A 14323-nucleotide genomic window follows, 5' to 3' on the forward strand; every position below is an offset into this window, starting at 1 on the left:
CGCATCCAATATACAAATTTTGGTTCTCATCCCAATAACCTCTGTATCGAATTAATAGATACATTTATGTCATCCAATAAAGCAAGAGAACATTTTTTATTAAGCAGATAGTAATACACACATATCTCTCTTGTTGTCGCTCCCAATTGTTCTCGCTCTCGCTGTCGCCCTTTCTCGCTCTCACGTTGTCGCTCAATCTCGCTCTCACGCTATCGCTCAATCTCGCTTTCTCCACCTTTCTCGCTGTCGCTCTCTCTCTCTACCTTTCTTGTTGTCGCTCTTTCTCACACCCATTTCCCTATGCTATTTACATACCTTTTCTGAGACCACGTTCCTACAAACACCAATGAAACCAGGTTCAACAAAAGTCCGTTCTGTTATGAAAAACCCGTTCTGAAAACTCCGTTTGGTTCCAAAAAACTCCGTTTTGGAAAACCTCGTTCAATAAATCCCCGTTCAACAAAATGACAGCTCAAATGAAGTTTAGATTTTAAAGAATTCACTATTACATATTTGCTTTGTGTTATCGACTTTAAGTTGTAGACAGATTTCATGAAAATTGTCAAATCAATTGTACAGTGACAAACAATCACATCACGATGGAAGATAGACAGACACTGAGAGCGAGATCCAAGTAGCGAGAGCGAGACAGTTATTAGGGGCAATTCTTGTAATCTCATACCGTGATAAGCAGGAGATCAATTGGGAGTTTTTAAAAAATTGGATTACTTGACATTATGGGCGTAGATATTAGATCATTGGTCCAGATTTCCCAAAAATTTTCCTACGTATCAACAAAAATAAAATTGAAAAGGATTAAAAAAAAAAGTGGAGGGTGGAAGGGATAAAAAAGAAGTGGAGCGTCAACTCCAAAACCACAAATGAGCACCGGCGCCGCGCATCCCAACCGCCCAATTCACCTCAATCCACTCAGTTTATCTCCTTCTGCGGCCATTCCCACTCACTCCACTCGGCGTACGGTGGCGTTCACGACGCCTCAGAACTACGCCGACAGCCTCTCCCACCTCCTCTCCCTCAAAAGCTTCGAACCCCTCTGGTGCCCCACTCTCACCGTCCACCCCACTCCCCTTGCCATCAAATCTCATCTCCTTCCCCCAATTCTCCATTCCTTCTCCGCCGTCGCCTTCACTTCCCGCTCCGGCATTACAGCCCTCCTCGACGCCGCTACTGAAATCGGCGAACCCTTGCTACCGTCGCGCGGCGACACTTTCTTAATCGCAGCACTAGGTAAGGACTCTGAGCTTCTTGACCATGGATTTCTTTCTAGATTTTGCCCTAACACGAGTCGGATTAGAGTTGTGGTACCTGAAATTGCAACTCCGACTGGTTTAGTGGAGGCTCTTGGGATTGGAAACCAACGTAGGGTTCTATGTCCGGTTCCTCGCGTCGTGGGACTGAACGAACCTCCGGTGGTTCCGAACTTCCTCCGCGACCTTGAGACCAAGGGTTGGGTTCCGGTTCGTGTCGCTGCCTACGAAACCCGATGGGCCGGACCCGATTGCGCGAGGAAGCTGGTGGAGAGAGGGAAGGATGAGAAATTGGATGCCATTGTGTTTACAAGTACTGGGGAAGTGGAGGGGCTGCTTAAAAGCTTGGGGCATTTGGGATTGAAGTGGGAGGTGATGAGAAAGAGATGGCCGGAAATGGTGGTGGCTGCGAACGGGCCGGTTACGGCGGCGGGAGCTGAGAGGCTCGGCATTAAGGTTGACTTGGTTAGTTCTAAATTTGATAGCTTCAATGGTGTGGTTGATGCTCTTCATTGGAGATGGCAGAGCTTAGAACAAAACCCTCTGTAAGTACAAAAACATTCCAAGTTCTTTACAGTAACTTCGACCTCCATTTTATATTCGATCTTGAGGCTGAATCATCTTCTTGTGGAGGTATGTATTCATTTAGAAGGAATTGTTTCATCTTTCAAAAACATCAGTACATTCATTCAAAACAAGCACTTTGTTTCCTCTGATTATTTGTTTTTTGAATTGCTTTGGTTATCTTCACCACTTGTATCATTCTTGGCTTTGCCCTCGCATTAATTGCAAATCATCTACCAGTATCGTCATCTGCATTGATTTGCTTTACAAATTTTTTCCACTTTTAAGAGCAACCATATGCAAGCACTGGTGATATTTTGCCAAATTTCTTCTATGGGATAATCACTTCTCCCATTTAACTCCTCCGTAAGCACTTTAAGATCTTTTTTTTCAAACAAGAAAATTTTAAATTTTAATTTCCCTTCCTCTCGTTGGCTTAAATGTTACTGAAAATATGTGAAAAATAAGATGGTTTGGGTTTGAAATTAGTCAGACGAACCCACGTTCACTTGCTTTGGTTTTGACCGAGTGACCTGTGTGCTAACCCAAACATGCTTGCTGTTTAAGTTGCATGTAACCTTTAGACTTAGGTTCAAATCTCTCAACTCCAGATGGATTGAACTAAATAAATAGATAATTTGGCTTGAGTAACATGGAGTTGAGGATTCAAGTGCATGCTAACTTTTAGCTTTCCAACCTTTTAGCTAGTGTGACTATGCTTTATTTCAGATTTCTTTTATCATTTTTACTCTCGTTCAAGCTTACTTTCACATCATCCTTGTTCTTGTTTTAACTCACTAAAAAATTGGTATGTTGTTGCCAACCATTGTGTTGCTGGAGGAAGAAAAAACAACTACGCTTGTTGTCATCGTTGAATGTGAAATATAGGAGAGGGAATGTTGCTGTCGCCAGAGACAAATTATAGGAAACTTATTTACAGAAAGAACACAACGAGGGAGAAATTTTGAAAAACCTAGTCAGATGACATCTTGACCTAATTTTAATGGTTATTCTTCATTTCTATATCTTTTAGAATGGGTTAAATTAAACAAAACACCTAAAATTTTTTAAGTAGGTTTCAACTATTCTCTTAGACTTTTGAAAGTATTTTTTAAGCGATTCTGGAAAAATATAACACTTATTAAAGATTTTTCATTAAATTGAGGGGAAATTTGTAGGGAAATTTGTACGGATATCTCACTTTTTGGGTCCAAAATGTCAAAGGACTCATTTTTAAAAAATAATGTCAATTGATTCTTTGCTGACATCATCGCCATACCAAATTACGTAAGTTGCCCTCACAAGTGCCTCACGTTATAAGTCTTGTGCTCGTCTAGTCAAACACTCTTGCCCTCGCTTTAAATTCCCTGGTTTGATATGATTGCTCGTCAGTGTATGAATGATTTGACAATTTTCACGATTGAAGCCTCAAATCAATAATACTTAAACACAATACAATGGTGATTTCTTTAAACTCTAAACTCCATTTCAACTGTGATTATTTCCCTGGTTTTCGACAGTATTTTGTTGAACGGAGTTTTTTCGAATAAGGATTTTCAAGACGAGGTTTTTTCAGAATGGAACAAGTTTTTCAAAATGGAAAAGGTTTTTTGGAATGATGTTTCATTATTTTGAGTCTATTTCATTATTTTTACTGTGTTATTTCTGGAAAATAGGAATTGAGCATTACGAAATTTTGTATTGGGAGAGAGAGAGCGAGATAGAACGAGAGTGGGAGAGAGCAAGAGTAAGAGAGAGAGATTAAAGAAAGCGAGATTAAGAGAGAAAGACAAATGTTTTCTTGCTTTGTAGGATGACAGAAAAGTGTCTACTTATTCGATATGGAGGTAATTGGGATGAGAATGAAAGTTTGTATATTGGAGACGAGTTGACATGAATTATTGTGTCTGTTACATTGAAGTATGAAGCACTTAAATCTCACATTTATAGGGTTACAAATGTTAGTTCTTCAAAGTTTGATCTTATAATGAGAGTTAAATATAAGCTTGAATATGAATCCTCTCCACAATACATAAAGAATGATTATCATAGGATTTGGAAATGTGAGTTATGATTATATGATCGTGGACAGATAATACGAGGAATCATATGAGTTTCGTCGGGAAGATGATGATATTTCATTGTCTATCGACATTGTACCATCAACATTATCACTAGACAACGACCGCATTAATCCAGTAGGATTGAATTTAATGAATTATGGTGATACAAAATTGGGTTGTACTTTAATGGTTGGTAATGAAAGATCATCTAGATTTGATTATATGGATTGTGGTCATCTAGAGTAATGTTGTGGTCCTTCAGTGGATGGTAATGAGCAACTAACAGAATTGAATGAAATAGATCGTGATCATAGAGATGTCAACACGTTTCAAAATATCTGTAGTCGACCAATTTTCTAGTAAAGTAACGAGCTTGGCTCACATTGCTAATGCGAACAAGACTGTGAAGGAGAAGCTTATCCCACGACAGTTAGAGATGTTCAAGAGAACAATTTCTGGGTGATTTGTAGACATTGACATGGTATTCAACAACCCAATTATCCATCATATGTTGTTGAGAGAAGTGAAAAGTACGAGAGCCGACTCAATGAGATTCTCTGTTGGTGGAAAGGTTGTCACGTTTTCAAAAGATGATTTTTTGTTGATGACGATCCCTTACGCGAGTTGATCAGAATGAGCAATCCTCATATGAACTTGCAATAAAGTATTTTGGTAATCGCGTGACGAAGGACACCTTACATATTAGTCTACTAGAAGAAAAATACAAGGAGTTGGAGTTTGAAGATGACGAGAATGCTGTGAAGATCACATTAGTGTACTACACAGATGTTGCAATGATGGGAAAGAACAAACAGAAAAATGCAGTGGATCTTAAAAGTTTTAAGGATGTTCAGAACATAACCGTCTAGACTGGGGCATCATTATTTGGGAGAGAACACTCGATGCCCTAAAAACTACATTGAATGATAAGATTAGTTTATCCAAGATGAAGGTGAAAGGAAATAAAAATTATGTTGTGAAGTACTCTTTGCATGGATTTCCACAAGGGATCCAGATAAATTTGCTTAACATAATAATTATGTTGTTTGATTTAACATTATTAGTGTTCTTAATATATGTTAAATTTTATTTAGGTATAGACGTACGAGATCCTAGCAGCATCGATAGTTGGGAACATTGCAGAGCGAAGGAACAAGGTGGCTTTACCTCGTATATTATGATGGTCATGCTCCCACTCAATGTCCTTCATAGTACTCGAGAGAGACATATTCGAGTCTAACAAGGTAAGTACAAATGTCCACGGGGCGAGGCGGGGTGGGGATGCCATTCACCATCCTCGTCCTTGCTCCCTATTTCATTCCCCATCCCCGTGAAATTTTCCAAGAGGATCGGAGTGGGGATTCCTCGTTTTTTTTTTTTTTTTTTTTTTTTTTGTAAAAAACCAATTAATTTAAATCACTAATGTGAGCAAATTTTAATTAAATAATTAATTTATCACTAAATTGTTTATTATGGTTAGTTTTATATGACAATTTGAATTTAAAATAAAATTACTCAAATTTCGGCCGAAAAAAGCTTAATTATTTTTTTTAGTAAGAAAGAAATAAATATAAATAAAATTATTCACATATATAATTTAAATTTAAACATATTCATTATCTTTCCAATAAATAATCAAATTTAAAATTTAAATGTATATTTATATAATAACAATAACACCATAACATTAGATAACTATACTAAATAAATATGTAAAAGCTAATCGGGGCGGGGGACGGGGAATGGGATGGGGTCGGGGAATGCATCCACTCCCCTTCCCCCGTTTAGGACGGGCCCCCGGGGTCCCGTCCCTGTGGGGAAATTGGACATCTTTAAAGGTAAGTGTACTCTGCACATAATATGTTTATTTGGTTGTTAAATTGACACTGACCATTTTATTAGGATGTTAATGCAGACAAAGGTTAAAGAGGGTCTTGTCATGACCGACGTTGACAAACGACCTATATTCAATCTAGGTGCCAATGATGATAGTGCTGAAAGTGGTAGTAGGTCGAGTAGTGGAGGTAGTTCTGAAAGTAACAGTGATGATCATCGTGGAGGTAATAATGATGAACACGAGCATTCTGAGCACGAGGATGTTGAATGTGGAAAGGTGGAGGAAGGGACATACACACCTAGTGATGATATGTTTCATGATGTGGTGGGCAACGTACGCAATGAGGATGGGTTGAACCAACTTGATGTCCATCTTGCGGATTCTTATAGAGAGCGATCTATGGATGAAGAGTACCTTGAGTGTGTTGGTCACAGGAAGGGAGCCAACCCCAACGATTCTATTTATTCGTACTTGCGGAGTATTAACAGCTCACTATCGAGGTTGGATGGTCGTATATCGAGATTAGATAGTCGTGTATTCAAGATCGAGGAAAACATGAAAAGACAATTGTCGGCCATCCTGTCACTGTTGCAGTTTACGTGCAAGGTTTGCATTTACTATCATTTTATGTTTTTACATGTTTAATTTTTATGTGTTCGTGAACTTATCATTTTAGTTTACTAATTGAAGGGTTCTACGATGATTGAGGAGACGACAAGGTCACCTATCCCACATACAGGTGACGATGCCACGATGTTGCTCGTCCCATCTCGGGATCTTGATACCACTGATGCGACTGCCTCTTATACTCCCATCCTCTCTATAGAGCCTCAAAATACCACCATTACACCTACTCCCATCCCCCTCGAGAGCCTAATACCACAACATCACCCACAAACGCCCAACCTATAGAGGCCGATGTCCCACATACACAGTCTGACGTGCCTACTTCACCTACTGACATCCCACATCCAGAGGCCATAACGTTTGACTTACTCACCATGCCACATACAAAGGCCGACATGTCTGACATCCCAGAGGTTGACACTTCTAATATTGTTACGATCACGGAAGGAGTTACATTGGTGAGTAATTTATTGATCAATAATCTTTGTTTATATTTCGTGATTTGAAATTATAATTTTTTTATATTTCTTGATGAGCAATTTTTTGTCATCTGTTTATGTAGGAATCTCGAAGAATTACTCGTAAGAGGAAAGGTGTTGATAAATATACACCTCCAGCTCAACTAAAGAAGAAAAATGTGGATTCTAGGGTACACCTTCCATTTGAAAAGGTTAAGTATCCTCTCCCGGGTGTGCCTACGTCACTACTCAGAGCGATTGTTGGGTATAACGTAGCACATGACATTCCACTTAATATCTTTACAAAAATGATGCGCTAGATCACATATGAGAATACCGATAACGAGGTTTGAACCAATTCATTTAAGCCACATTGAAGCAATTTTTCAAGGAATTGATTGAACTGAGTTCGTGGGTTGAGTGTGATGTAAGTTTCATAATCTTGACTTCTTTATAATTAGATATCATACTTTAACTGACACAATAATTTTTTGTGCAGACCATAAATACTTTATTTCATTTTATGAAAGAAAAGTTTTATACCCGACCTAACATGTGCATGTACAAGTTCACCATCTTGCCAATTGGAGTAACGGTAAATTTTGATATATTTTGTTGTGTAGAGTTGTTTTACTATGATATATTTCGTTACTTAACTTCTCATTTTATTTTATTGAGTCACCTTAATGCTCGTAGCGGGGTATTTAAATGAATAAAGAATAAGCCGAGAATGGAGGTTGCCCTAATATGGGAGGATGAAGACACGTACAAGGACTACGTCACCGATAAATTCAAGGTCAAATGGGCAGATGTGGATTTCGTGTATATGACAATGAACATCAGTGAGCATTGAATGGTCCTTGCAATGGACATTAATAAAGGTCATATATTCGTATTTGATTCACTTCTGTCATACACATCAATGACGAAGCTAGAGACTTGGCTGGAGTCATTGACTGTCACAATACCATCCCTACTTCACTACTATGACGTGGATCATTCAAAGTCGGACCTATCCACATCCCGTTGGAAAATAACCCGACCTATGAACGCCAACATACAGTACGGGTTGCTTGATTGTGGCATCTTTGTAGTAAAATTAGTAGAATATTTTGTGACTGGTGTTGATCCTTACATAACCACTCAGGAGAAAATGAGTGAATATAGGATGCAGTTAGCATGTCAATTGTGGGCGAACACTCCGTATTTTTTATGTATGTAAAACATGTATTTTTTTATGTATGTAAAACATGTATAAAACAATTTTATTAAAGTTTAATGTTCAAAATTCAATTATACATTTTATCAAAACATGTATGATTGAACTATTGCTCTTTTCATTGTATCAATGTATATAAAACATTATATCAAAGTTCAAAGTTTAAACATTGAGAGAGCGAGACTTTGAGAGAGAGCGAGACTTTTAGGGAGAGCTCCACTTATGGAGAGAGCGATACATTGAGAGAGAGCGAGATTTCACATTCTGATGGTATTCATAAGAATCTGTACATAAACATGAGTGACATTCTAAGAGTCTATACATAAATTTGCATGGATGAGTGACATTATAAGAGATCGAGACATACAAATTGAGTACATAATTGGGTCTATATTTTGACAATCAACCTCGACCAACATTGGAGTCAGTTCTGCCATTTTTAGTACGTCGCATAGTTGTGAGCGGTTCGCTACAATTTTGGTGGTTATGCCCATAATTCCGACACCTACCACATTTTAGTTGTTTGCGAAATTCTCCTCTGGACGGTAGTCTTTTCACTCTTCATCGCCCGACTTGTGCCACAAACTTTGGAGGAATGATAGTATTTTCTACATATCCAGGAACTCTCTTCCATTCAGATATGTGCCTAAGTGGATTTATAGGCTCCGCATACGTAGTCATTAGAGAGCCCACTATATAAAATCGATTGCAAAGACTCTAAATGAGTATGTTTCGTTCCTTGCATGCGAACACGAGATACCAAGTGAGTCAAATTCCTTACACGTGCATTCCTTCGTGTGAAGATTCACAATACCGTCCAATCGATTATCTCGCATGTGGACCCGATAACAATCAATAGGCTCAACCTGATATCGTCTGCCCTTATCGGTCTCACTTACCAATCGGGTTTCACAGTAGTTAGAGTGCAATGTCTTTCGAGATGCCCAGTAATTTCTCCGTTCGTAGAACCACGATTGGAGCATTCCTCTAACATGTTCAATCAAGCATACTATGGACAATAGCTGATACTCTTTAGTTAACAAATTGAAACACTCTGCACTGTTGGACATCATGTTGTCAAATTTTTGTTCTATTAGATAAACTCGTGCCCATCTTTGAAGACCAATGTCTTTAAGATATTTCGTGACAGTACCATTTCGAAAACTACGAAGTTCGTCCCATTTTGTTCGGAACTCTGTCATGCAAAATGTCCTTGCTGCATCTCTAAATATCCCAACAACCGTAATATCCTTAAAGTTTGTAATAAGATTCTGTTCTATGTGCCATGTGCACAATCCATGAAATGTCGTGGGAAAAAATGTACGAATAACATTGCTGATAGATACCATCCGATCAGACACAAACACCAGATTATTGGGTTATCCGATACTGCATTTCAAATTCGACATAAACCATTTCCATGATCGATCGGTTTCATTGTCCACTATTGCATATGCTAGTGGGTATAATTGATTGTTCTCGTCCATAGAAACTGCAACCAACATGGTCCCTTTGTACTTTTCTTTCAAAAGCGACCCATTAACAATTATCACAGGCCGACAGCTTGCGAAATATCTAATACAAGGCCCTAATGCCATAAACATATACTTGAAATGCACATCATCTTCAAGTTCGATCTCAAACACTGTACCCGGATTCTCTATTTTTAACGCTTCTCCATAAACATGTAGTATGTAGTGTGAGTATTCTGGAGTACCTTTAATGAGATCATATGCAGCTTCACTTGCATGTCACGCTTTATCGTAACTTATGTTCATGCCATAATCTCTCCTTATATCCTCAACGATATGAAAAAGTTTATAAATACGTCCTATATCTGTAAACTTATCTTTAATCAATTGACCAACAACCGTAGCAGTTGCTTGTCTATGGTCGTGATTTAGAATTTCGATGGAACATGTGTGTAAACGTGTGTATTTTGTGATCTTGAATATATCAGACCCTTCCATTTTCACTGCATGAAGGCTTCTTTACAAGTCTCTCAATTACATTTGATAGTGAACAAAGATTTGGTTAACTTTCAAACCCTAAATTCAAATTTTTTTGTTGATGAACAAAATTGATAATCGCACTTTCAAGTCCCTATGACTTGAAGCCATAGATGGTGGAACCACTGAAGCTATTATAGAACAACACACATCTCTATGATAACGATCCATTTTATTCAATCCTGTTGGTGAAGGATCTCATACTGAGAGTTCCATGAGCGTGTTCAGATCACTCTGATTTCATAGTGACCAAAATACAAATGATATACATTCAACACATACAGTTATGCACATTAATCTAATTATCGGCATGCTCAGAACACAATAAATAACAGGGAAAGGGTTCCATACCAGTTGAAGACTCTCTTCAAACTTCTGAACCCAATGCAGCGGAAACCCTCCAACAGATCTATCAACACACCGGAAGAACGTACGACTGCAACAAACACGATCAATACGAACATGAACACTGCATGGGGGACGACACTCATAATAATGAACCCGGTATCCTCAGAGTGAAAACCCAAAGAGTGGGCTTTGGTGAAGTATTGTTGAGGAATCGGAGGATAGATCGTCCTCCGTCAACGAACACAACGAGCTGTAGATAATCTATCAGTGCTATGCGTATAGCGAAACGATGCTCGTTACTCGGTTCATAGAGTAGCCTACACGACTCCGTGCTGCTATGAAAAAGCTGAACGAGTCATGCTCTAGGGAAAAACATCGTATACGATCGTTTAGAGAAATCCGTGAGTACTCTTTTCCGTCTGACGATGAGTTTTAGACGGAGAGATACATTTATGAGCATCGTCTCTGCGCGGTACGCATTTTCAGTTTCATGAATTCTTTTGGGCGGTCGAAAGTAAAAGAAAGAATGGACCGATCCGAAAAAATGAAAACTCTTCTTCTTATTTAACTCGCAAGTTACCATAACCAATCGCTGACCCATACCCACTCTGAATGTGGAGAAATTGGTTAATTTCATGGACTATCATTAATCAATTAATTAAATTTATTAAATATAAGCATCGCCACTCTATTCATAGTTTACTATCCCTATGAGCGTTAATATCACATCTACTATAGTAGCGTATTTCTCCTCTCTACTTGATATCAATCATATTTTATATCTAACTTCCTCCAAAATAATTATCGTCATACATTTAGCCAGTTATATCATCAATAATTAACCAGTCAAATTTATATTATATTAATTGAAACTTTTCTCTTGATTAATTGAACATTTCAAATTACTACCAAAACACTGGTTCTCGACTTATCCAAGCTACCTAGGGGCCCTAAGATGGACCTCTAGCTCGAAGCTTCAACAGTCATATAATAGCCTGACTAAACTTTTAGTTACAGATCCGCCATTTCGTTAACTGTCAGTGATTCTCCTGAAAGACCAACAACTGAACTCTTCTTACCTCAAATATACCTTTCTGTGTCCATCGGATATAACCAATCTATAAGAGTAAAGCATGATTCTTTCCACAGATGCTCGTAAGTACAGACTGGCCAATTTTACCATTTTTCCCCGTAGTTAATCTCAATCTCTAAGTACCACTGATTCTTCTAATGAACAATACAACATAGTTCAACTATTGTGTGAACACCTCTCGGGCCAAGAGAAAGTATGTAGGCCACATCATTCAAGCACCAGAATCAACCCTTTAAGGGAATGTCATCTACTTTACTTTAGCACCTGGCTTGAGAAAGAAGTGAATTCATTTGTATAGCTAAGTTCCCAGCTCCCAAATCAGACGTTTTTCCCCAAAATGGTAGGTTTGAATCAGTGACCTGGCCACTCGCACCCAAATGAATCAAAGGACCGCCTTCAATGGCAGGAGTTCCCAACTCACTTAGGATTGAGGTCATGTTACCTATGGTCATCCTAGTAAAGTGAAGTCTTTGTCATGAACGGTGTTATATAACGAGACGTTAACATTTCGTGATTAGGTTTTATACAAACTCTTTGTATAGGACGCCCTCGCTTGCATGTCCCCAACCCGAATGATCAGGTTCAAACCATCTGTAAAAAGTCACAACATTTGTGACCATTCCACAAAGCGGACCGCATCCGTAGCGTTACTAGAATAAGGTTTCCCTCTTTTATCCATTTACTATAGACCATTTTGGTTATCACTCAAGACATGATCCACTTGTATGTCACCACATACATGCTTGAGTCACATACAGATAACCAGAGATTTTATGTTTATTGGTTTGTGGTAAAGCAAATAAAACAATTAACCGAGCAAAATAGAAGATATGAAGTAAATATCTCATATTAACAACACAAGTGTTCGTACATACTGTTTACAAACTACAGGACAAGACACTTTAGGGCATCAACCCCAACAATCTCCCACTTATTCTAAAGCGAAGTGTGGTGTACAAAAAACTTTGTACAAAACAATAAACTAGGGCATAAAAGCCAGTACAAGAAAGTCTCCCACTTGCCCTAGTTCAGCCGTAGGCGATTCTATAGACCCATGCTCCGTAGGTGACCCTAAAAAACTATAGTCGTGAGAGCCTTCGTAGACGGGTCAACAACATTGTGCTCTGAAGCGATCTGCGTGACGATCACGTCCCCTTGATGTACTATCTCAAAGATTAGATGATACTTCCGCTCTATGTGTTTACCGCGTCGGTGACTCCTTGACTCCTTGGAGTTTGCCACTACCCTATTGTTTTCACAATAGAAGGTAATGAGCCTAGACATATCTGGAACAACTTCTAGGTCTGTCAAGAACTTCCTGAGCCAGACGACCTTCTTAGCAGCTTTGCAAGCCACTATGTACTTTGCCTCCATAGTGGAGCTGGTGATGCACCTCTGCTTAGTGCTTCGCCGCACTACAACTCCTCCATTAAGCGTAAAGACTGACCTTGTGTGGACTTGCGAAAGTCCTTATCAGTCTGAAAGTCAGAATCCGTGTATCCTGTAAGGATCAAATCCCTCAAACCATACACAAACATGTAGTCCTTCGTTCTCCGAAGATACTTGAGATGTTCTTCACTACGGTCCAATGACCCTGGCCTGGGTTAAACTGATACCTACTGACTATGCCCACAACATAGCAGATGTCTGGACAAGTACAGAGCATTGCGTACATCAAACTGCCAACGACAGATGCATATGGGACTCATCTCATCTCCTCAACCTCTTGAGGCGTCTTAGGACACATTTCCTTAGACAAAGCGACTCCATGCCGGAACGATAGTAAGCCCCTCTTGGAGTCTTGTATCGAGTACTCGAGCAACTCCTTTCAATGTACGATGCCTGAGACAGTGCTAACACTTTGTTCTTATGATCCCAAAAGATTTGTATACCTAGAAAAAACTAAGTCTCTCCCAAATATTTCATTTGGAATTGGGTCGCTAGTCAGTTCTTAACTGCAGTCAGTAGACCTACATCATTCCCAATGAGTAGGATATCGTCTACATACAACACTAAGAAGACTACTGAAGCATTGATGATCTTTTTGTATACACAAGGTTCATCAACGTTTTGGTCAAAGCCATACGACTTGATCGCAGTATCAAATCGTATGTTCCAAGATTGAGACGCATGTTTCAGTCCATAAATGGACCGATTTAGTTTTCAAACCTTTTGCTCTTGACCTTGGGATATGAATCTCTTGAGCTGCACCATATGAATGGTCTCCTCAAGATTGCTATTCAAAAAGGTCGTCTTGACGTCCATTTGCTAAATCCCATAATTATAATAAGCTGCAATAGACAGAAGGATTCAGATCGACTTTAACATGGCAACAGGCGAGAAAGTCACTTCATAGTCAACTCCCTCTACCTGGGTATAACCCTTTGCCACAAGTCGAGCCTTGAAGATCTGTACCTTCCCATCAGCACCGTTTGCGCTTGTAGATCCATTTACAACCTATAGGGTGAACCCAATAGGCTGATCTATAAGATCCCAGACTGAGTTGAAGTACATCGACTCCATCTCGAGATCCATGATCTTGACCCATTCATCCCGGTCAACATCCTCCATTTCCTTCTTATAAGACAACGGATCCTCAACGTCGCCATCTACTACCATAGCAAGTTTTCCGTGAAACTCAGATAGCGAACGGGTGGGTTCACAACCCTCCCACTATATCGAGGTTCCCTCAACTTTTGAGGTGGAACAGACCTACTGGATGAACTCCCATCAACAACTCTTGTTGATGTAGCAGACTCTTCAACAACTCTTGTTGAAGTTTCAGTAGTTTCATTGGAAAGCTCACGCAACACGACTTTGCTTCGTGGACTGTGCTC

At 39.1% G+C, this 14323-nt stretch overlaps 1 protein-coding gene across 3 annotated transcripts; it reads left to right on the plus strand.

The window, feature by feature from the left end:
- Nucleotides 1-811: 811 nt before the first annotated feature.
- LOC120070948 lies at nucleotides 812-8128 on the plus strand. Of its 3 annotated transcripts, none has more exons than XM_039022882.1 (6): nucleotides 812-1813; nucleotides 5798-6338; nucleotides 6423-6817; nucleotides 6922-7244; nucleotides 7317-7412; nucleotides 7496-8128. In XM_039022882.1, the coding sequence occupies exons 1-3, from the start codon at nucleotides 882-884 to the stop codon at nucleotides 6642-6644; spliced, it is 1695 nt and encodes a 564-aa protein (XP_038878810.1). In that variant the 5' UTR covers nucleotides 812-881; the 3' UTR covers nucleotides 6645-6817; nucleotides 6922-7244; nucleotides 7317-7412; nucleotides 7496-8128. The 3 variants fall into 3 exon arrangements, with proteins under 3 accessions (XP_038878810.1, XP_038878809.1, XP_038878808.1); XM_039022881.1 differs by having other exon boundaries at nucleotides 7514-8128; XM_039022880.1 differs by having other exon boundaries at nucleotides 7317-8128.
- The last annotated feature ends 6195 nt before the right edge of the window (nucleotides 8129-14323 follow it).

The sequence above is a fragment of the Benincasa hispida genome, chromosome 2, assembly GCF_009727055.1.
Source record: "Benincasa hispida cultivar B227 chromosome 2, ASM972705v1, whole genome shotgun sequence".
Classification (NCBI taxonomy): Eukaryota; Viridiplantae; Streptophyta; class Magnoliopsida; order Cucurbitales; family Cucurbitaceae; genus Benincasa; species Benincasa hispida.

Excerpts from the sequence above, each read along its gene's own strand:
- LOC120070948 (XM_039022880.1), top strand. The coding sequence starts at position 882 with ATGAGCACCGGCGCCGCGCATCCCAACCGCCCAATTCACCTCAATCCA. Across the intron at positions 1,814-5,797 it reads AGCTTAGAACAAAACCCTCT|GATGTTAATGCAGACAAAGG; the intron begins GTAAGTACAAAA and ends CCATTTTATTAG. Across the intron at positions 6,339-6,422 it reads TGTTGCAGTTTACGTGCAAG|GGTTCTACGATGATTGAGGA; the intron begins GTTTGCATTTAC and ends TACTAATTGAAG.